Source organism: Rhinolophus hipposideros (assembly GCF_964194185.1).
Source record: "Rhinolophus hipposideros genome assembly, chromosome: X".
Classification (NCBI taxonomy): domain Eukaryota; kingdom Metazoa; phylum Chordata; class Mammalia; order Chiroptera; family Rhinolophidae; genus Rhinolophus; species Rhinolophus hipposideros.
Genome location: NC_138046.1, coordinates 88,387,338 through 88,404,417, shown reverse-complemented (window position 1 = coordinate 88,404,417; position 17,080 = coordinate 88,387,338). Strand labels below are relative to the sequence as shown.

The following is a 17,080-nucleotide window of genomic DNA, read 5'->3' as shown; positions in this document are numbered from 1 at the left end:
TGCTTCAAAAGTTGCTTGGCCAAGATTGTGCTGCTAAAAAGCAACTTATATCACTCTTTTAAAAGAAAATCATTTTTTTTTGAAAGTCGTATTTCTGGTTTTTAGTGAGTGATTCGCATACTCACCCCTATCCTGTGGCCCTTGGATGTTATTCTTGTGTATACAAAAAGTGCTATCAGGGACCGGGTGGGTAGACCTTAAGGGGCGGAGCCTCCAGCCGTGTGCGGGAAGCTACTGTCCCTTAGTGCGCTTGCGTGGTTTCTCCCACGCTCTGGAGAAGATTCCTATCCATTCGCTCTGCGCTTGGCAGCACTTCCTGGTGGCAGGCGGCCATCTTGCTTGGAGCCTGAGAAAGGGAGAAGAGAGACAGAAGGAAAGGGCGACACTGGTCTCAGGGCCGCCCCGGGGGCCTCAAGAGCCCGAGGCAGCCCCGGAGGTGGTCCCTGATCCCGGACCCTGATCTTGGACCCGAGATGGGGAAGCGGGGGGCAAGATGGGTGGGGAAGGCCAAGGATTGCTAGGCTGGGGGAGGGGTGTTGCTGTGGCGACCAGGGAGGGGCGGAGTCAGGTGTGAATCGCTGCTGTGAGTCATCCGGGCGCTGCCAGGGCAGGGCTGAGATGACGAGCATGCTAACAGCCGGGTGGGATTTCAGGACGTTCTGACGTGGAGAGACTCAGTGTCTGTGGCAACGATCGCCAGGCAGAAGGGACGGAACTAGACCCCTTCCCTTGAGATCCTGACATTCCAGGCCCCTGTCCTGCAGGCGCCCGCGGGCGGACACGCCGGAAGAGGAGGCCGGGGAATGGCCGCGGTGTGGCAGCAGGTCTTAGCAGTAGACGCGAGGTGAGGCGTGGGATCGAAGCCCATGGGAGCGGAAGTTACTGTGGTGCATGCGCAATGGTGATAAGTGAGGGTGGGCGGAGAACTTGCCTTATGCTGCTGTGTGGGCGTGCCGAAGGTGGGCATGCGCAGTAGCAAGGTTTGGGGGCTAGCCCGCAAAGGGCTGGCGGGAGAGGGTCTTAAAGAGCATGCTGCGAAAATGCAGTCCGATATGGGCATGCGCAAAGAGGCTGTGTTACTAGAACCTTTGAGAGAGGGTGGTGGAGCTCAGGCTGGTGATATTTCTGTTCTCTAGCATTGCCCACCAGACTTATCCTACCACCATCATTTCTCCGTCACCACCTGACCCCATCACCACCCTGTCATTGCTCCACATTAACCCCCATCACCATGTCAGACTGACCCCTACCAACTTCAGCAAAGCTGCAGACTGCCTCCATCGTCCCCACACTGATCTCATCTCCATGCCGTTATTACTGTAGTAGATTCACCCTCATCACAGTACCAGAGGGACCCCCCATCACCACTGCTGATCACTTGCCATCCTGACCCCTCACACCTCATTCTGCTTCCCTATCCCCTGAGTTGATTGATTCCCTCTGTCCTGTGCCTGCCGCTCGCCTGCCTGCTGCCATCACAGGTACAACGCATATCGCACACCAACGTTTCCACAGTTTCGGACACAGTATATCCGACGGCGCAGCCAGCTACTGCGGGAGAATGCCAAGGCTGGGCACCCCCCAGCACTGCGTCGGCAGTACCTGAGGCTGCGTGGGCAGCTGTTGGGCCAGCGCTACGGGCCCCTCTCCGAGCCAGGCAGTGCTCGTGCCTATAGCAACAGCATCGTCCGCAGCAGCCGCACTACCCTTGACCGCATGGAGGTGAGTTCCCTCCACGCTGCCTGCCATGCATACTGCTTGCCTCCGTGTATATTCACTCGACAGACTTGTCAAGCACCTGTTATGTGTGAGGCTCTGTTCCAGGCTCTTAGGATGACCAGAGGGCAAAAATATATGGGATAAGTCAATAAACAGACAGGTCAATAAAACTGCAAACCAGATAAACAAGTCAGAAATTACCATGGCTTATAGTGAGGTGTGCTAAGATGAAAAAACAAAGACGAGGGGGCTACAACAGTATTGGTATGGGGGACAGAGGGAAGCTATTTCTGATGGGGATGATGAGGGAAGTCCTCTGAGGAGGGAAAAATTGAGCTGAAACTTGAATGAAGCAAGAGACTGAACTGAGTAGTTTTCAGGGGGTGTTCATTTTTTGTTCAGAGAACATTTATTGAATATCTGCTGAGCAGGGCAAGGGCAGGAGCAGGAGAACTAATGCAGAGGCCATCACAGTACAGCTGATGGTGGTGGCACTGGACTAGGTGAGAAGGAATCTGGTTCCGGGTATATTTTGAAGGCTCCAGACCTCACAGGTGGCTGAGGGCTGTTTTCACGATGCTCCCACCCCTGACCATTTCTGTTTGCAGGACTTTGAGGATGACCCTCGGGCCCTGGGGGCCCGTGGACACCGACGTTCCGTCAGCCGAGGCTCCTACCAGCTGCAGGCACAGATGAACCGTGCAGTCTATGAGGACAGGTTGTACCAGGGGTAGCTGAGGGCTGAGGGTTTGTGAGGAGGGGAGGAGCCAAACTACCGGGCAATGGCAGGCCAAACACTAGTACCTGCCTCCTCTCACCCCCCACTCCTGTTGGGGCCCAGGCCCCCCGGCAGTGTGGTGCCCACGTCAGCGGCAGAAGCAAGTCGAGCCATGGCTGGGGACACATCGCTGAGCGAGAACTATGCCTTTGCGGGCATGTACCATGTTTTTGACCAGCACGTGGATGAGGCAGGTGAGCCAGTAGATGACAGGTCCTATCACTGTGCATTTGCCCAAACTGTGACAGCCACCCAGTGCATCCTTTTCTGGAATGCAGTGTCCAGCCCACCTCCGGAGAAATTGACATCCATAAAACCTTTCACAAACCTAAAAGCCCTCTGCAAAGTGGTCTGCATAATCTCAGGTACTTGTTTTTAGCACAAAGGGTCTCAGCAGCTTAAAAGAGCCCCTGAAAAGACTTCTGGGGTTGTCACTCACTTGGATGAATTGAAAGCCTTTGCTGCAAAGACACTGCCTTGCAAAGGATAGAGTAACTTTTGTAAACTGCCCAGACCTTGGTAATTGTAAAGTGCTTGCTGAGACGTAGGGGCCTTTTCACATTGCAGAAGTCTTTTGCAATCTATAAAGTACTTGCTAAGATATAGGGAGCTTTGTGGGGCGGCTGGTTAGCTCAGTTGGTTAGAGCCTGGTGCTGATAACACCAAAGTCACCAGTTCCATCCCCGCGTGGGCCACTGTGAGCTGCGCCTCCTTAAAAAAAATAAAGGAAAAAAAAGTTATCGGGAGCTTTTGGCAGAGGGCTTTCTGGGGTTCCAACTCCCTTTCTCAGTGAAGGAAAGCCCTTTGCTGAGGCCACTGTGCCTGGTGCAGTGGGTCCCAGCCCCCGGCTCACGTGTCACAACTTGTTATAAACGAAAGCACCTGGTAGGTGTGCTGACTCCCACAAGTGACTCTTGGCATTACAGTCCCAAGGGTGCGCTTCGCCAATGACGACCGGCACCGCCTGGCCTGTTGCTCACTCGACGGCAGCATCTCACTGTGCCAGCTGGTGCCTGCCCCGCCCTCCGTGCTGCGTGTGCTGCGGGGCCATACCCGTGGTGTCTCCGACTTCGCCTGGTCCCTCTCCAATGACATCCTTGTATCCACCTCACTTGATGCTACCATGCGCATCTGGGCCTCTGAGGACGGCCGCTGCATCCGGGAGATCCCTGACCCCGAAGGCTCCGAATTGCTCTGCTGCACCTTCCAGCCTGTCAACAACAACCTCACTGTGGTCAGGCTCCAGGGCCAGGAGGGCTGCCCGGGGGCATCAGCACGCGGGGGCCCTCTAGTCCATTGCCACAGTCCCCCGTGGTCACACTCAGAGGGAAATGAGTCAGAATGGGGTAACACAGTGCTTGGTCTGGGATGGCCTCATTATGGTAGACTCCAGGGGGGACTGGTTAGGGGGTAGGTAGGGTTACAGGTCTGGCGCCCCTTCGGTCCCATCAGCAGTAATCCTACCATTTGTCAACTGCAGTGGCTGCTGGTTGGGAAGCAGGATTACTAGTTGGAAACCTCGTCTGGTCTCTAGCAGTTCTACTGTGGTCTAACCCAAGGATAAAGAGTAAGAGGGTGGGGGGCAGTGAGGGAAGGAAATGCAAAGTCTGGCCTGGCCCTGAGCGGGGAGGAGGGGGAACTGGCCACGTGGGCCTCTGCTGTGGGATAGTTGCAGCAGCAGCAGCCCCAGTATGGTCAGGACTCCAGGAGAGACCAGTCAGAGAGTAGACGCGCTGTTATCATGGACCTGGGACAACCCAAAGCTATGCCCACCACAGGGGGCGCGGCCAAGGGGCAGCACTATGGATCTGCAACCCCTTTAGTCCCCAGACCAGCTGTCTACTCTGGTCATATTGTAAGAGGGGCTAGTTTGGGAAGATTATAAGCCTGGGTCGCCCCTAGTCTACCTACCATGGCCCCACTGTGATTAGACTCGCGTAGGGAGCAGAAAGTCCCATCAGTAGCAGCCCACTGTGGTCAGACTCAAGGAGGGACTGGCTGGGAGCAGGATGACGGTATGCGGCTCTCACCCACAGGTGGGGAATGCCAAGCACAACGTGCATGTCATGAACATCTCCACGGGCAAGAAAGTGAAGGGTGGCTCCAGCAAGCTGACAGGCCGTGTCCTCGCTCTGTCTTTCGATGCCCCTGGCCGGCTGCTCTGGGCAGGCGATGACCGCGGCAGTGTTTTCTCCTTCCTCTTCGACATGGCCACAGGTAGGCAGGCCCCAGGCCTGCACCTGGGTACTCACACTCCCGCCCTCTTGGTGTGTAGCCCTCACCGTTCCTTCTGCCGCCTCTCTCCATTGTCATAGGGAAGCTGACCAAAGCCAAGCGTCTGGTGGTACATGAGGGTAGCCCTGTGACCAGCATCTCCGCCCGCTCCTGGGTCAGCCGTGAGGCCCGGGACCCCTCACTGCTCATCAATGCTTGCCTCAACAAGCTGCTGCTCTACAGGTGGGTCTCCCCTGTCCAGCCACCTGCAGATGGAGGGCCTGCCGGCTCCATCAGACTGGGGTGGGAGCCCTGTCTCCTCCATCAGGTTAACCTCTGAATGGGGAGATTTGGTCTCATCATCATCATCATCATATAATGATGACCTCAATAGTAGCAGTAATAGTAATAGCAGTAGCTAGCACTTAGGTAGCAGTTGCTGGGACCAGGCCTTGTTGAAAGGATCTCATACATATTACCTCATTTAATCTTCATAACAACCCTGTAAGGTGGGTGATTTGTGTACATTTTACAGATCAGCAAACAGGCATAAAATAGACTAGGACCCCCCTTAGAGCAGCGGCCCGTTTTCCTGCCCTTTTTTTTTTTATTTGAGGCAGGGAGTTTACTGTCCCCACTCACGTAATGTCATGTTACCCAAATGTAGTTCTCAGCCTGGGTCACACGTTGGAATGATCTGAAAGGCTTCAAAAGTCGTGGTCAGGCTGCCCTCCAGGCCACGGGTTTCAGAAGCTCTACGGCAGGCTGGGCATTGGTATATTGAGAAGTTCCCCAAGTGATGGCCAGCCAAGCCTTAAAATGATTGCCCAACAGGATGCTTGCCATTTTACTATTTTGTATTTCTTCTCCTTTGAAAAAATGTACACACACACTTACAATTTTTAATTTAAGTGTACTCCTAAGTTTTCTGACAGTTTCCCCAATCCTCTCCCTTCTCTCCTTGCTCCTGCCGCCTTGGCTCTCCCCTGCCACAGTCAAGCATATTAACAACTTTGTATGTACCGTTCCATACTTTGTTCCCTCTCCCATAGTCCTCGGCGCGCACACACACCCACACATTTCTGAGGGAGGGTCATTGTCTTACAGAAGTGGGTTCCTCCTACACCCTTTTCCACATCTCACTTCTCTCACCAGCTGATCCGTGCGGACGTGCCGCGGGTCACCTGCAGCAGCTTCGGTTCATTCCTTTGAATGGCTGTGTGCTATCCACAGCACGGGTGCCGTGGCTTGGGCAGCCATTTCCTCTCTTTGTGCCCATCTGAATGCCAGGATCTCTTAGAAACCCTTAGGAAGTGAAACTAGTGAATTACACTGCAGAGGCTCCCCATTTTATATCAACAGACACAGTGTCTGAACTGTCACTAACCCTACCCCCACCCCAGCCCATGCTTTACAGGTTTATGCAGTCGTCGCAAAACCGGATTTCATGAACCTTGAAAAGAACTCAGGTGCAGGGGTGGGGACATAGACTAGCGCACCTGTTCATCCCTGTCTGGGGCTGAGGCTGCGCCCTGACCCCTCTCATCCTCCCCTCAGGGTGGTGGACAATGAGGGGACCCTGCAGCTGAAGAGAAGCTTCCCCATTGAGCAGAGTTCGCACCCTGTGCGCAGCATCTTCTGTCCGCTCATGTCCTTCCGCCAGGGGGCCTGTGTGGGTGAGTCCCATAGGGTTGGGGTGTCCAAGCCCCCAGGGAGGGGCGGGCACCAGGGCTGGTGCTGTAACTCAGGCGTCATGACACCCTGATGCCCTGACTTCCTGGGCCTTGAGATCTCTCAATGCCCTGACAGACTCCCACTTTAAACCCAGAGCCCCAACCAGTGCAGAAGACTTACAACATGAGACACAGACCCTCCCCCCAAAAAAAAGCTCAGAGATCTCGCACTCTGGACACAGAACCAAAACACCTGGGTGACTTCGCATCTAGGGATGGTCCCTTCAGGCCCCCCCAAGGCACACTGGGACCTCACACCTTGAACATAAATCCCTCAACGCCTGAGTCCCCTCAGATAATTCACACCCGGGGCATCCCACCGCCGCCTCCTGTGACACTTCCTGATGGCCTCTCTCTCTCACCTGGGCAGTGACAGGCAGTGAGGACATGTGCGTGCACTTCTTTGACGTGGAGCGGGCAGCCAAGGCCGCTGTCAACAAGCTGCAGGGCCACAGCGCCCCTGTGCTGGACGTCAGCTTCAATTGTGATGAGAGCCTTCTGGCTTCCAGTGACGCCAGTGGCATGGTCATCGTCTGGAGGCGGGAGCAGAAGTAGGAGCCCCCAGCCCTGCCATGGCCACCTTCCCACCTGGCCCATGCTCCAGCCTGGTGTTTGTAAATAAAGGTCCTGTGGTTGTGTTGATGGCTGGATCCCATGGCTGCTGGGGGCGGGATGGGGGAGAAGGCAGCTCTAGGACCTGCTCTAGGAAGGCAGCTCTAGTAAGATGGGGTTCACTTACTGATTCGTGCATGCATGCATTGATTTATGCACTCAATAACCATTTTCTGGAATGTCTGCTGTGTCATAGGCATCACTTTTAAGTGTTTTACAGTCCTGCATTGGACAGACATTACTGAGTACCTACTCTGTGCCAGGACCTCTTGTAGGCTCTTGGGAGTACAGCTGTAACCTCAACTGACAGAAATCCCTGCCCTTATGGGGCTCATATTCTAGTGGAAGCACATCAATAATGGGAAAAACTGTACAATAGGTCAGCTAAGATGTTCCTGGCAGCATGAAATTAAATACCTGAAGTGGGAGAGGAAGCCATACATAGTGTGTAGGAGAGAACATTCTAGGCAGAGAGAAAAGGCAGTGCAAAGGCACTGAGGCTGGAGTGTGCCAGGGTTAGAGGCCAGTGGAGGAGGAGAGGAGGAGATGAGGTTGGTCAAGTCTGATCCTGGAGGGCTTTGTGGGCCGCGGATGAGGAACTGGGCTTTTTGTCTGAGTGTCAGGTGAGCCACCAGACGGTGTTGAGCAGAGGAGGGATATGATCCAATTTGGTTGTAAAAGGATCCCTCTGGGCACTGTAAAGAGAGCAGACTAGGGGACAAGGGCAGACGTAGAGGACCAGTCAGGAGACCCTACCATAGCAGAGGTGAGCATGATGGGGACGCATGCCAGGGTGTTGGCAACAGAGGCCTTGAGGTGGCGAGTGTCGGCTTATACCCCAGGGTTTCATCCTAAGTCTGCAGGGCTCTGCTGCCCCCTCAGGGAGGCCAAGGTGCTCCCCACCTCCAGGGCAGCCCCCAACCCCCAGGCCTGGGCCCCACACCTGTGTGATGGGTTGTTGCACACAAGCAAGGAGCAAAGGGGTTCAGGACTTGGACCGCACGCAGCTGTGGGAGCGACCATGGGCCCTTAGGCCGAGCTAGTGGCTCTTGCTGGGGGTGTGTGTGGAGGGAATGGGGATTCGTTCCATCCCCAGAGAAACCCCAGACCACCCACCGCCCCTCCCAGGGCCCAAAGCCAAAGCCTGAACAGCTCAGAGACCACCAAATGATGTTCAATATTTGAGGGGATCCCTGAGTGAGGAGAGAAAGCGTGGGGTTTCGATAGGGGGAATAAAGAACCAAAATCCCTTGTCAATAACCTGAGTCCCCAGGAAATGCAAAGAGCCTCTCGCTCTAGCTGTTCCTTGCCTTCCATCTCCATAGGCTGCCATGTCCAGAGACATCACTGGAAAGTGTGGCTACCATCTTGAGACCTCAGGGTCAGTCCATAGTCACAGGAGACTCCAACCTGGCCCAACACTGCTGAACTGCTAACTAACACCAGCAGTCTTGTTGAGGGAGGAAAAGAACCTCCTGTCTTTTCAAATCACTGTTACTTGACAGTGTGGTTACTTGCAGCCAGAAGCATTTCTGCCTGGTACAGCAAGTCCTTGAATACAGCATTGATGAAATGCTGTAGGAACTTAACTCTTTCTTTCTTTCTTTCTTTATTTTTATTTTAAGGGTGATTTTCCAGGACCCATCAGCTCCAAGTCAAGTAGTTGTCCCAATCTAGTTGTGGAGGGCGCAGCTTAAATGGCCCATGTGGGGATCGAACCGGCAACCTTGTTGTTAAGAGCACCATGTTCTAACCAACTGAGCTAACCAGCCACCCCAGAACTTAATTCTTGTTTATATAAATTAGCCTGTGGTAAAAATTGATTTAACTATATGTCATTTCGCTTAAAGTCGCAGAATGTATCGTGGACATTAAGAGAGGACTTACTGTGTGTACTTCCACCTGACAGACCTTAAGGTAAATGGTGAGGAGATGGGGACATCAGAGAGCTAGACTGTTCATGATCAAGGTCATGTATGGGTACAACCAAGGTGGTGCAGCAGGTAAACACTGTGTTTACCTGCTCTCACAACCACATCAAAATTACAATTAATTTACAAAACAACCATTATTGAGAATCACCTAAAATCAAGCTGAACAGAAGCCTTTCAAGTAAGGACGTGCAGAAGAAGCCACCTCCAGATGGGTAGGAAGGTCAGAGACACGGACCAGGCTGGCCCCACACCTGCGTGTGAACATTAAAGATCGGGAGGGCTATTTCTGCTGTGGGGGTCCCTCCCCATCCCCTAGAAGGACGAGAGATCCCAGCCTAAGTTTCCAGCGCTGGGGAGAGAAGCCCCCATAATTTATGGCTGTGAAAACCAGCGTAGATTGTGACTGAGTGAGACTGACTACAGCTGCACTCAGGCGCTCCTCTTAAAGGGACTTACCCACCAACAGAATTGTTAGGGACGGCCAGAGAAATGAGTCGCAGGAGACCAAAATTGGTCTATTAGAATTTATTTGGCGTGTTTGAGCTGCGGGAATCAGGCTAGAAAAGACCATAACCTCCCCAAGCAAAAAGGGGTATGGAGTTTTTAGGAGGGGGTAAATGAGATTGTTCCCTCTTCAATGCTTCAGGGGGTTTTTGTTACATTGCTTCCAGCAACAAAGGGTTTTGGGGCATGACCAAGACCTCCTGCTCCACATCCTGGCTCCCAGGCCTCCGACCTACTGCCCAGGCCCACTGATCACAAGGCCATAGGAGAGACAAAGTACAAAGCAAGACAGGGTAAGATGGTTTCAACATTCCAGGGAGCTTCTCCAGGCCTAAGGCAAAAAGAAGCCAGGAGGTGCAAGGTACAAAGAAAGCAAGACAAGATGGCTTTTAAGATAAGAAGGTTCCTGTTCCTGGCCTAGATATGGCGTAACAAGAATCACTCATTCTGAGCTCCAGTGCTGGGTCAGCAGCTGAAAAGGTGGCTGGGACAAATGGTAGGGAATTGAGTTATCTAGCTTGGGACAGTGGCTGGAGAGGTGGCTTTCGCCAGATGGGGGAACTGGTGGAGGCCATTGTTTCCTTGTCAAGCTCTCCGCCTTCCCGGCCTGCAAACACAGGTGGCCGCCATATCTGGGTCTCAGCCATTCATTAGAGACCTGCCCCCACCCAACTTTCAGGCACACCCAGGCTGCTTTCAGTGGCTTTTCCATGCAGACCGCCTGCCTTGCTTGGCTCAAGCTGCAGACTTTCCTAGACTCTCAAAGGTTAGCGGAACTCAGACAAGCAGCATCTGGCTTGAGTGTGTCCTGTACCTTTGGCTGGGCAGCCCTAAGCTGGCACTAGCGGCAACCAGCCTTGGTTCATGGCTTGGCCTCTCAAGACGCTTCCGTGCACAACACGGGTGGCAGCCATTTGTGGATTTCTCTCTGGCTCTGGCTGGGTGGCCCCGGGTGGGGCACAGGCTGTGGCTGAACTTGACCTACATACAGCAGATCCCCTCCGAGGTGGTCCTGGGGCTGGCGCCCCCAGTGGCCAGCTTCAGAACTAGCTGGAGTATCACCCAGCCACCTCCAAGTACAATGCACCCAAGGGGTGGATTGCGCTGGCACCAGAGTCCTGCTGAGGCAGATCCTGCTCAGTAGGGTCAGCCTCTGTGCGACAACCCTTCCACTGTTGTCAAGGCCAGTCCTCACAACCAGTGAGCCCAAGGGTCAGTCCCTCACATTGAGGTGCAGTTATCAACCAAGGCTCAACTACAAGAGCAGGGTACACACAACCCACACAAGGGACACACCTGGAGCACATGGCTCAGGTGACCGGAAAGCTTGTGCCGCTGAACCCCATAGCACACCTACTACTACATAAGGACACTCTACTAAGACGAAGACATAACAGCCCTACCTAATACATAGAAACAAGCACAGGGAGGCAGCCAAAATGGGGAGACAAAGAAACAGGTCCCAAATGAAAGAACAGAACAAAGCTCCAGAAAGAGAACTAAGCGAAACAGAGATAAGCAATCTACTAGACGCAGAGCTCCAAACACTGGTTATAAGGATGCTCAATGATCTCAGAGAGAACTTCAACAGAGAGATAGCAAGCATAAAAATGGAGATGAAAACCATAAAAAAGAATGACTCAGAAATAAAGGATATAGTAACAGAAATGAAGAATATATTACAGGGAATCAATAGTAGATTAGATGAAGCAGAGGATCCAACCAGTGATGTAGAAGATAAGGTCGTAGAAAACACCCAACCAGAACAGCAACAAGAGAAAAGAATCCAAAAAATTGAGAGTTTAAGGGGACTCTGGGACAATATCAAGCGTACCAACATTCCCATCATAGGGGTATCAGAAGAGAAAAAGCAAGGAACTGAAAACCTATTTGAAGAAATAATGACAGAAAACTTCCCTAGCCTGGTGAAGAAAACAGATATTGAAGACCAGGAAGCACAGAGAGTCCCAAACAAGATGAACCCAAACAGGACAACACCAAGACACATCATAATTAAAATGCCAAAGGTTAAATACAAAGAGAGAATCTTAAAAGCAGCAAGAGAAAAGCAGTTAGTTACCTACAAGGGAGCCCCCATATGACTGCCAGCTGATTTCCCAACAAACTTTGCAGGCAAGAAGGGAGTGGCAAGAAATATTCCAAGTTATGAAAAGCAACAACATACAACCAAGATTGCTCTACCCAGGAAGGCTGTCATTTAGAATTGGAGGACAGATAAGGAGCTTCCCAGACAAGAAAAAGCTGCAGGAGTTCATCACCATCAAACCAGTATTACAAGGAATTTTAGAGGGACTTCTTTAAGATGGGAGGGGGTTAAACATGGGTGAAAGGGGAAGGGATTACGAAATACAGATTGGTTGTTGCACAGTGGTCATGGGGATGTAGGGTACAGCATAAGGAATATAGTCAATAATATTGTAATAACTAGGTATGGTGCCAGATAGGTACTAGATCTATCAGGGTGATCGATGGGAATGGGGTTGGGGGCAGGGTGAAAAAGGTGAAGGCATTAAGAAAAAATAATTGGTAGTTAATACAGTATGGGGAATCTAATCAACAATGTTGTAAGGTTCATGTAAGGTGCCAGATGGGCACTGGACTTATCAGGGGGATCACATCATAGACTGTGTAGATGCCTGACCAATGTGCTGTACACCTGAAGCTGAAGTAGAATAATACTGAATGTCAACTACAACTAAATATATAGGTATATATAGTCACGGGATGTGGAGCACAACATAGGGAAGATACTAGATGGTATTGTAACAGCTACATACAGTGTCAGAGGGGTAGTAGCTTGGGGGGTAGCTTATCACTTTATGAGGGGTTTAAATGTCTATTATTATACATTGCTTTGCACACCTAAAACTAATAAAAAACAAATTAAAATTAAAAAAAGATCATGTGTGTATGTGTGTCAGAGGTCCTCAAGACCACCCAGACTTAAAGATTTGCTAGGAGGACTGTCAGTCTCAGCATATGGTTGTATACACGGCTATGATTTCTTCCAGCAAAAAGATAGAGATCAATCAGCAAAGGGAAAAGGTCCACAGGGTGAAGTCCGGGGGAGGCCAGGAACTAGCTTCCAGGCATCCTCTCCCACTGGTGTCCCACAGGACTCATTTAATTCCCCCAGTCTTTGGTTGTGACAACATGTGCAAAACGTTGCCAAGTGGAAGCTCATGAGAGCCTCAGCACCCACGGTTTTCATTGGCGGCTGATCACATAGGCAGCCCCTGCCTGGCACATACCCAACTTCCAGACTCCCAGAAGGGAAGTAGTTGTGTAGCATAAACCACAGTGCTTGTGTGAACAGTTTAGGCCCAGCGAGCTACTCTTAACATTTAGAGAGTGATGAGAACCCTTTCAAAGTCTAAGTTTCCAGATGCCAGCCAAGGGCCACCCTTGAAGCAGGCCTTTCCCAGGAAAACAGTTCAGGCATACTTGGTTAAGTCTTTTGTGCACAGTTTCAACACCAAAAGGATGCTCCAATTGAACAAAGGTCAGTGGATGGGCAAGATCATTTGGGAGAACCTCATTTTTCTCTTATACTTACTTTTCTTCACACTCTCCATGTTCTTTATCGAGTCTAGATTCAAGATGGCTGACCATGGATGTTGTCCTATATGATTTTGGGGGTTTCCTCCCTGTGAAATTTTGAGGAGGAAGAGTTGACATTCTGCTTTACATTCATCTTCATGATACCTTTTCTTGATTTACAGACTAAGCTGAAATAAATAATAAACAAATAATAAAAAATAATCTTATCAGTCAAACTTGGGCCTCTGTGAACTTGTCCATTATCACTGTGCCTCTGGTTTAACATCAGATCTGGAACCCTGAACCATTCCGCCATCAATGGCACCCTAGTGTTGCATCGAATTCAGGCCTCCATTAACTGTTCCATGCCCTTTGTCTGACTTTGAACCTGTGTGTTTAAGTACTTCATCAAGAGCCTCTCTGATCTGAACTTGAATCGGGCCTTGGTTAATTAACACCCCATCAGTGTACTACTGGTCAATTTTCAAAGCATCTGTGTAATATTCCACCAGCTACTGTCTTGTGATCTGACCTTGAATTTGGGATTCTGTTCATTGTGATCAATGCCCTTTTGCTCCTTTCCAACCTTGAGGACCACAGTCCTGACCTTGAATCTGGGCCTCTATTAATTATTTTGTCATCAATGCCCTTATGGTGTCAATTCCAATCCGCACTTCTATATTGACAGTTGTACCATTAATGCCATTTAGTCCAGGCCTCTGTGAGCTAGCTATTCTACAATCACGTCTCTTTGGTCTAACCTCAAATGTAGTCATCTCTTAACCTTTCTTCCACCGGTGCCTTGCTAGTGTGACCTCAAACCCAGGCACTTTTAACTCGACCACTCAGCATCCATTTAGTCTACCCTCAAACCTGGGCCTGTTAGTGCTTCCACCATCAAGACCTATGATTTTACTTTGAACCTGAGTCTTTTTAACTTTCCCACTATCCGTGTCATGGTGGTCTAAGCTCTAACCTGTGATTCTACTTACAATTCCACCATCAATAAATCTTTGCCCTTGAATCCAGACCTCGGTTGACTCATTAGCAATGCTCCTCTGTTCTGAAACTTGAACTTGAACCTCTGTTAACTGTTCCACACTCGATGCTCCTCCAGCCTGACCTCAGTGAACTATTCCACTATCTGTACCCTTATGATCTTACCCCTAAACCTGGCCTCTATTTACTATTGCTCTCTAACTACCCCTTTGATCTGATCTTGAACCTAGGGCACTGGTAATACTTGTAGCATTGATTCCCTCTGGGCAGACCTCAGATCCGTGTTCCTGTTAACTATTCCATCATCACTTCCATTCTCTCTGACCTGGAACCTGTCAGAAGAGACAGGTTTGTAGGAATAGCTCCTACATTCTCTTCTGACCTGGAACCTGTCAGAAGAGACAGGTTTGTAGGAATAGCTCCTACAAACTATTCCACCATCAATACCCCTCTGGTCTTATTGGAAACTAAAATTCTGCTGACTATTCTTTGGTTTGACTTTGAACATGGGTCTCTGGTTAATATCTCACCGTCACTGCTTTCCGCTCTGACTGGGCCTTCTTGAACTTGATCAAGGCATCTCTGGTCTGACATCAAATCTAGACTGTTAGTTTTTACTCCATCAAGACACCCTTTCATCTGACTTCTCACATGGGCATCTCTTCACTAATTCAACATGACAGCTTCCTCATCCAACCAAAACCCAGAGCTTTTGGTAGCTATTCCATTGCTGGTGCCTCTCTGCCCTGACCTCAAACCTCGACCTCTATAAACTGTTCCACCACCATAGACCCTCTGGTCTGACTGTGACTGGAGATTTCTGTTAAGCATTCTAACCTCAAGGTCCCCTGATGTGATTCTGAACTATTCCAACATCTGCATGTCTCTGGTTTGACCTCCTCTGTTAACAACTCCACCATCAGTACCTTTCTGGTCTGCCTTCAAAACAGGGGTGTCTGTTAAGTATCCTACCATCCCTGCTCCGTTGGCATGACCTTGAACCCAGGCCTTCATTTCACGTTCTAACTGAAAGGCCCCTCCGGTCTCAAATCAAACCTAGACCTCTGTTAATTCTTCATCCAAGAATGCCACATTGGTTGCACTTAGACTTCTTTTTAACTATTTAACTTTCAATGCTCTCTGATCTGACTTTGAATCCAGGTCATTTTAACTCTTAAACCACAATGCTCCACTGGTCTGACCTCAGAGCCGATCCACTATTCACTATCACATCAATGTCCTTCTGGTCTCTTGTCAAACCAGGGTCTCTTTTATCGTCGACAATTTCACCTTCCGTGTCATCCTCATCCCTAATCAAAGCTCTTCCACTATCCTTGCTCTCTCATCTGTTTGCTTCTTAACCAGGACTTATTTACTCTTCCCCTTTTCAAAGATCTACTGGTCTAATTACCCAACACAGCCATTTCTAAACTATTTCAAAATACTCCTACTCCTCCACTCTAGAGCTGTCCACAAATCCAGTCCTCTGTTGACTACACCACCATCAGCTCCCTCCTGGTTTGACCTCAAACCTGATCCTCTGATAACTGCTCAGTTACCAGTGCCCTGTGGGTCTGTCATTGAACTTGTAAAGTTATCTCTTCCAACATCAGTGCCCTTAGAATCTGAGTGTTCACACCCCATTCACAAACCCCAGGCTCTGGTAACTATCCTAGAATCTATTCCCCTCTGGACTCACCTCAAACCCAGATATTTATTTGATTGTCCCCATCCCTATTTCTCTGTTCTGACCCTAAACCAGGGCCTCTGTAACAATTATACCGTGAACGCCTCTCTATTCTGACTTCCAGCATTTGCTAACTCTTCAAACGTCAATACCTCTCTGTCTAGGTATTCAAACAGAACAATTGTTAACTGATTAAAACCCTGGCCCCTCTTACCTGACCTCAAATCTAGGTCTCTTTATTCTACCACCAGTGATTTTCCTTCTATTATTGAACCCTGTGCATTAACTCTTCTGCCATCAATATACCTCTTATCTGACTTTGAGCCATGGTCTCTGTTAACTTTTCCACTGTCAGTTCCCCTCGGGTGGTATTACCTACCACTGGGCCTCTGATAAGGCTACCACTACAAATGTCCCTCTGGCCTGACCTTAAACAAGGGCTTTTGTTAGTAATTACACCATCCACACTCCTGGTTTAGAGCACTGACCGAGGCATGTGTCAGTTGAAAGTATAACAGTCATGAATTTCTACATTCCACACACCAGACACCAAACTTTTAGCTAAAGGAATAGAAGGCCACCAACTGAATCTTGCCAGCTTATCCATATGGTTGGAACAAGTTTCGCAGTCTCCACACCAGATGTTAAAAAATGAAATAGGCCTGTGAATTAGGGTTAGTGGATAATGAATGGAAATAGAGGAAGTAGACACACGGTCTACCTATTTTCCTACCCCTGGACCCTAAAAACGATCCTCTCATAGCCTTGGGTGTTCTCTCTTGCAGTGAATGTGAGTGGCCGCAGGTATGCCCCTGAACACTCCTATTACAAAGAGTGATCTTGATCTCATAGATCTTGACTTGACTACCCTAGGTCCATCTCTTTTATTTATTTATTTATTTTGCTTTTTTTTATTGAGGTATAATTGACATAGTTTATATTAGTTTCAGGTATACATCAGAGTGATTTGATATTTATATATCGTGTGAAATGATCACCATAATATATCTAGTTAACATCCATCATGTCACATAATTAGAGTATTTTTTCTTGTGATGAGAACTTGTAAGACGTACCCTGTCAGTGACTTTCAAATACGCAACACAGTATTATTAACTATAGTTACTATGCTATACATTACATCCCCATGACTTTTTTATTTTATAACTGGAAGTTTGTACCTTTTGACTCCCTTCCCCTATTTCATCCCCCTCTCCCACACCCATCTCTGGCAATCCCCAATCTGTTCTCTGTGTTGATGAGCTTGTTTGTTGTTGTTGTTTTCTCGTAGGTCCATCTTCAGGTGCTTATTCAAAGGGAGAAGTCACTGATGGTCAAA

General features: G+C 49.6%; 1 protein-coding gene across 7 annotated transcripts; it reads left to right on the top strand.

Annotated features, from left to right (window-relative positions):
• Positions 1-321: 321 nt before the first annotated feature.
• On the top strand, positions 322-8,861 carry WDR13 (WD repeat domain 13). 7 transcript variants are annotated; one of them, XM_081042013.1, is made up of 11 exons: positions 347-436; positions 765-844; positions 1,482-1,722; positions 2,328-2,437; positions 2,561-2,691; positions 3,424-3,731; positions 4,534-4,714; positions 4,813-4,954; positions 6,269-6,387; positions 6,815-6,995; positions 8,682-8,861. In XM_081042013.1, the coding sequence occupies exons 2-11, from the start codon at positions 804-806 to the stop codon at positions 8,731-8,733; spliced, it is 1,506 nt and encodes a 501-aa protein (XP_080898139.1). In that variant the 5' UTR covers positions 347-436; positions 765-803; the 3' UTR covers positions 8,734-8,861. The 7 variants fall into 7 exon arrangements, with proteins under 7 accessions (XP_080898138.1, XP_080898134.1, XP_080898133.1 ...); XM_081042012.1 differs by lacking the exon at positions 8,682-8,861 and having other exon boundaries at positions 322-436; positions 1,516-1,722; positions 6,815-7,086; XM_081042008.1 differs by lacking the exon at positions 8,682-8,861 and having other exon boundaries at positions 322-436; positions 6,815-7,086.
• The last annotated feature ends 8,219 nt before the right edge of the window (positions 8,862-17,080 follow it).

Excerpts from the sequence above, each read along its gene's own strand:
- WDR13 (XM_081042013.1), top strand. The coding sequence starts at position 804 with ATGGCCGCGGTGTGGCAGCAGGTCTTAGCAGTAGACGCGAG. Across the intron at positions 3,732-4,533 it reads TCAACAACAACCTCACTGTG|GTGGGGAATGCCAAGCACAA; the intron begins GTCAGGCTCCAG and ends TCTCACCCACAG. Across the intron at positions 4,955-6,268 it reads AACAAGCTGCTGCTCTACAG|GGTGGTGGACAATGAGGGGA; the intron begins GTGGGTCTCCCC and ends TCCTCCCCTCAG.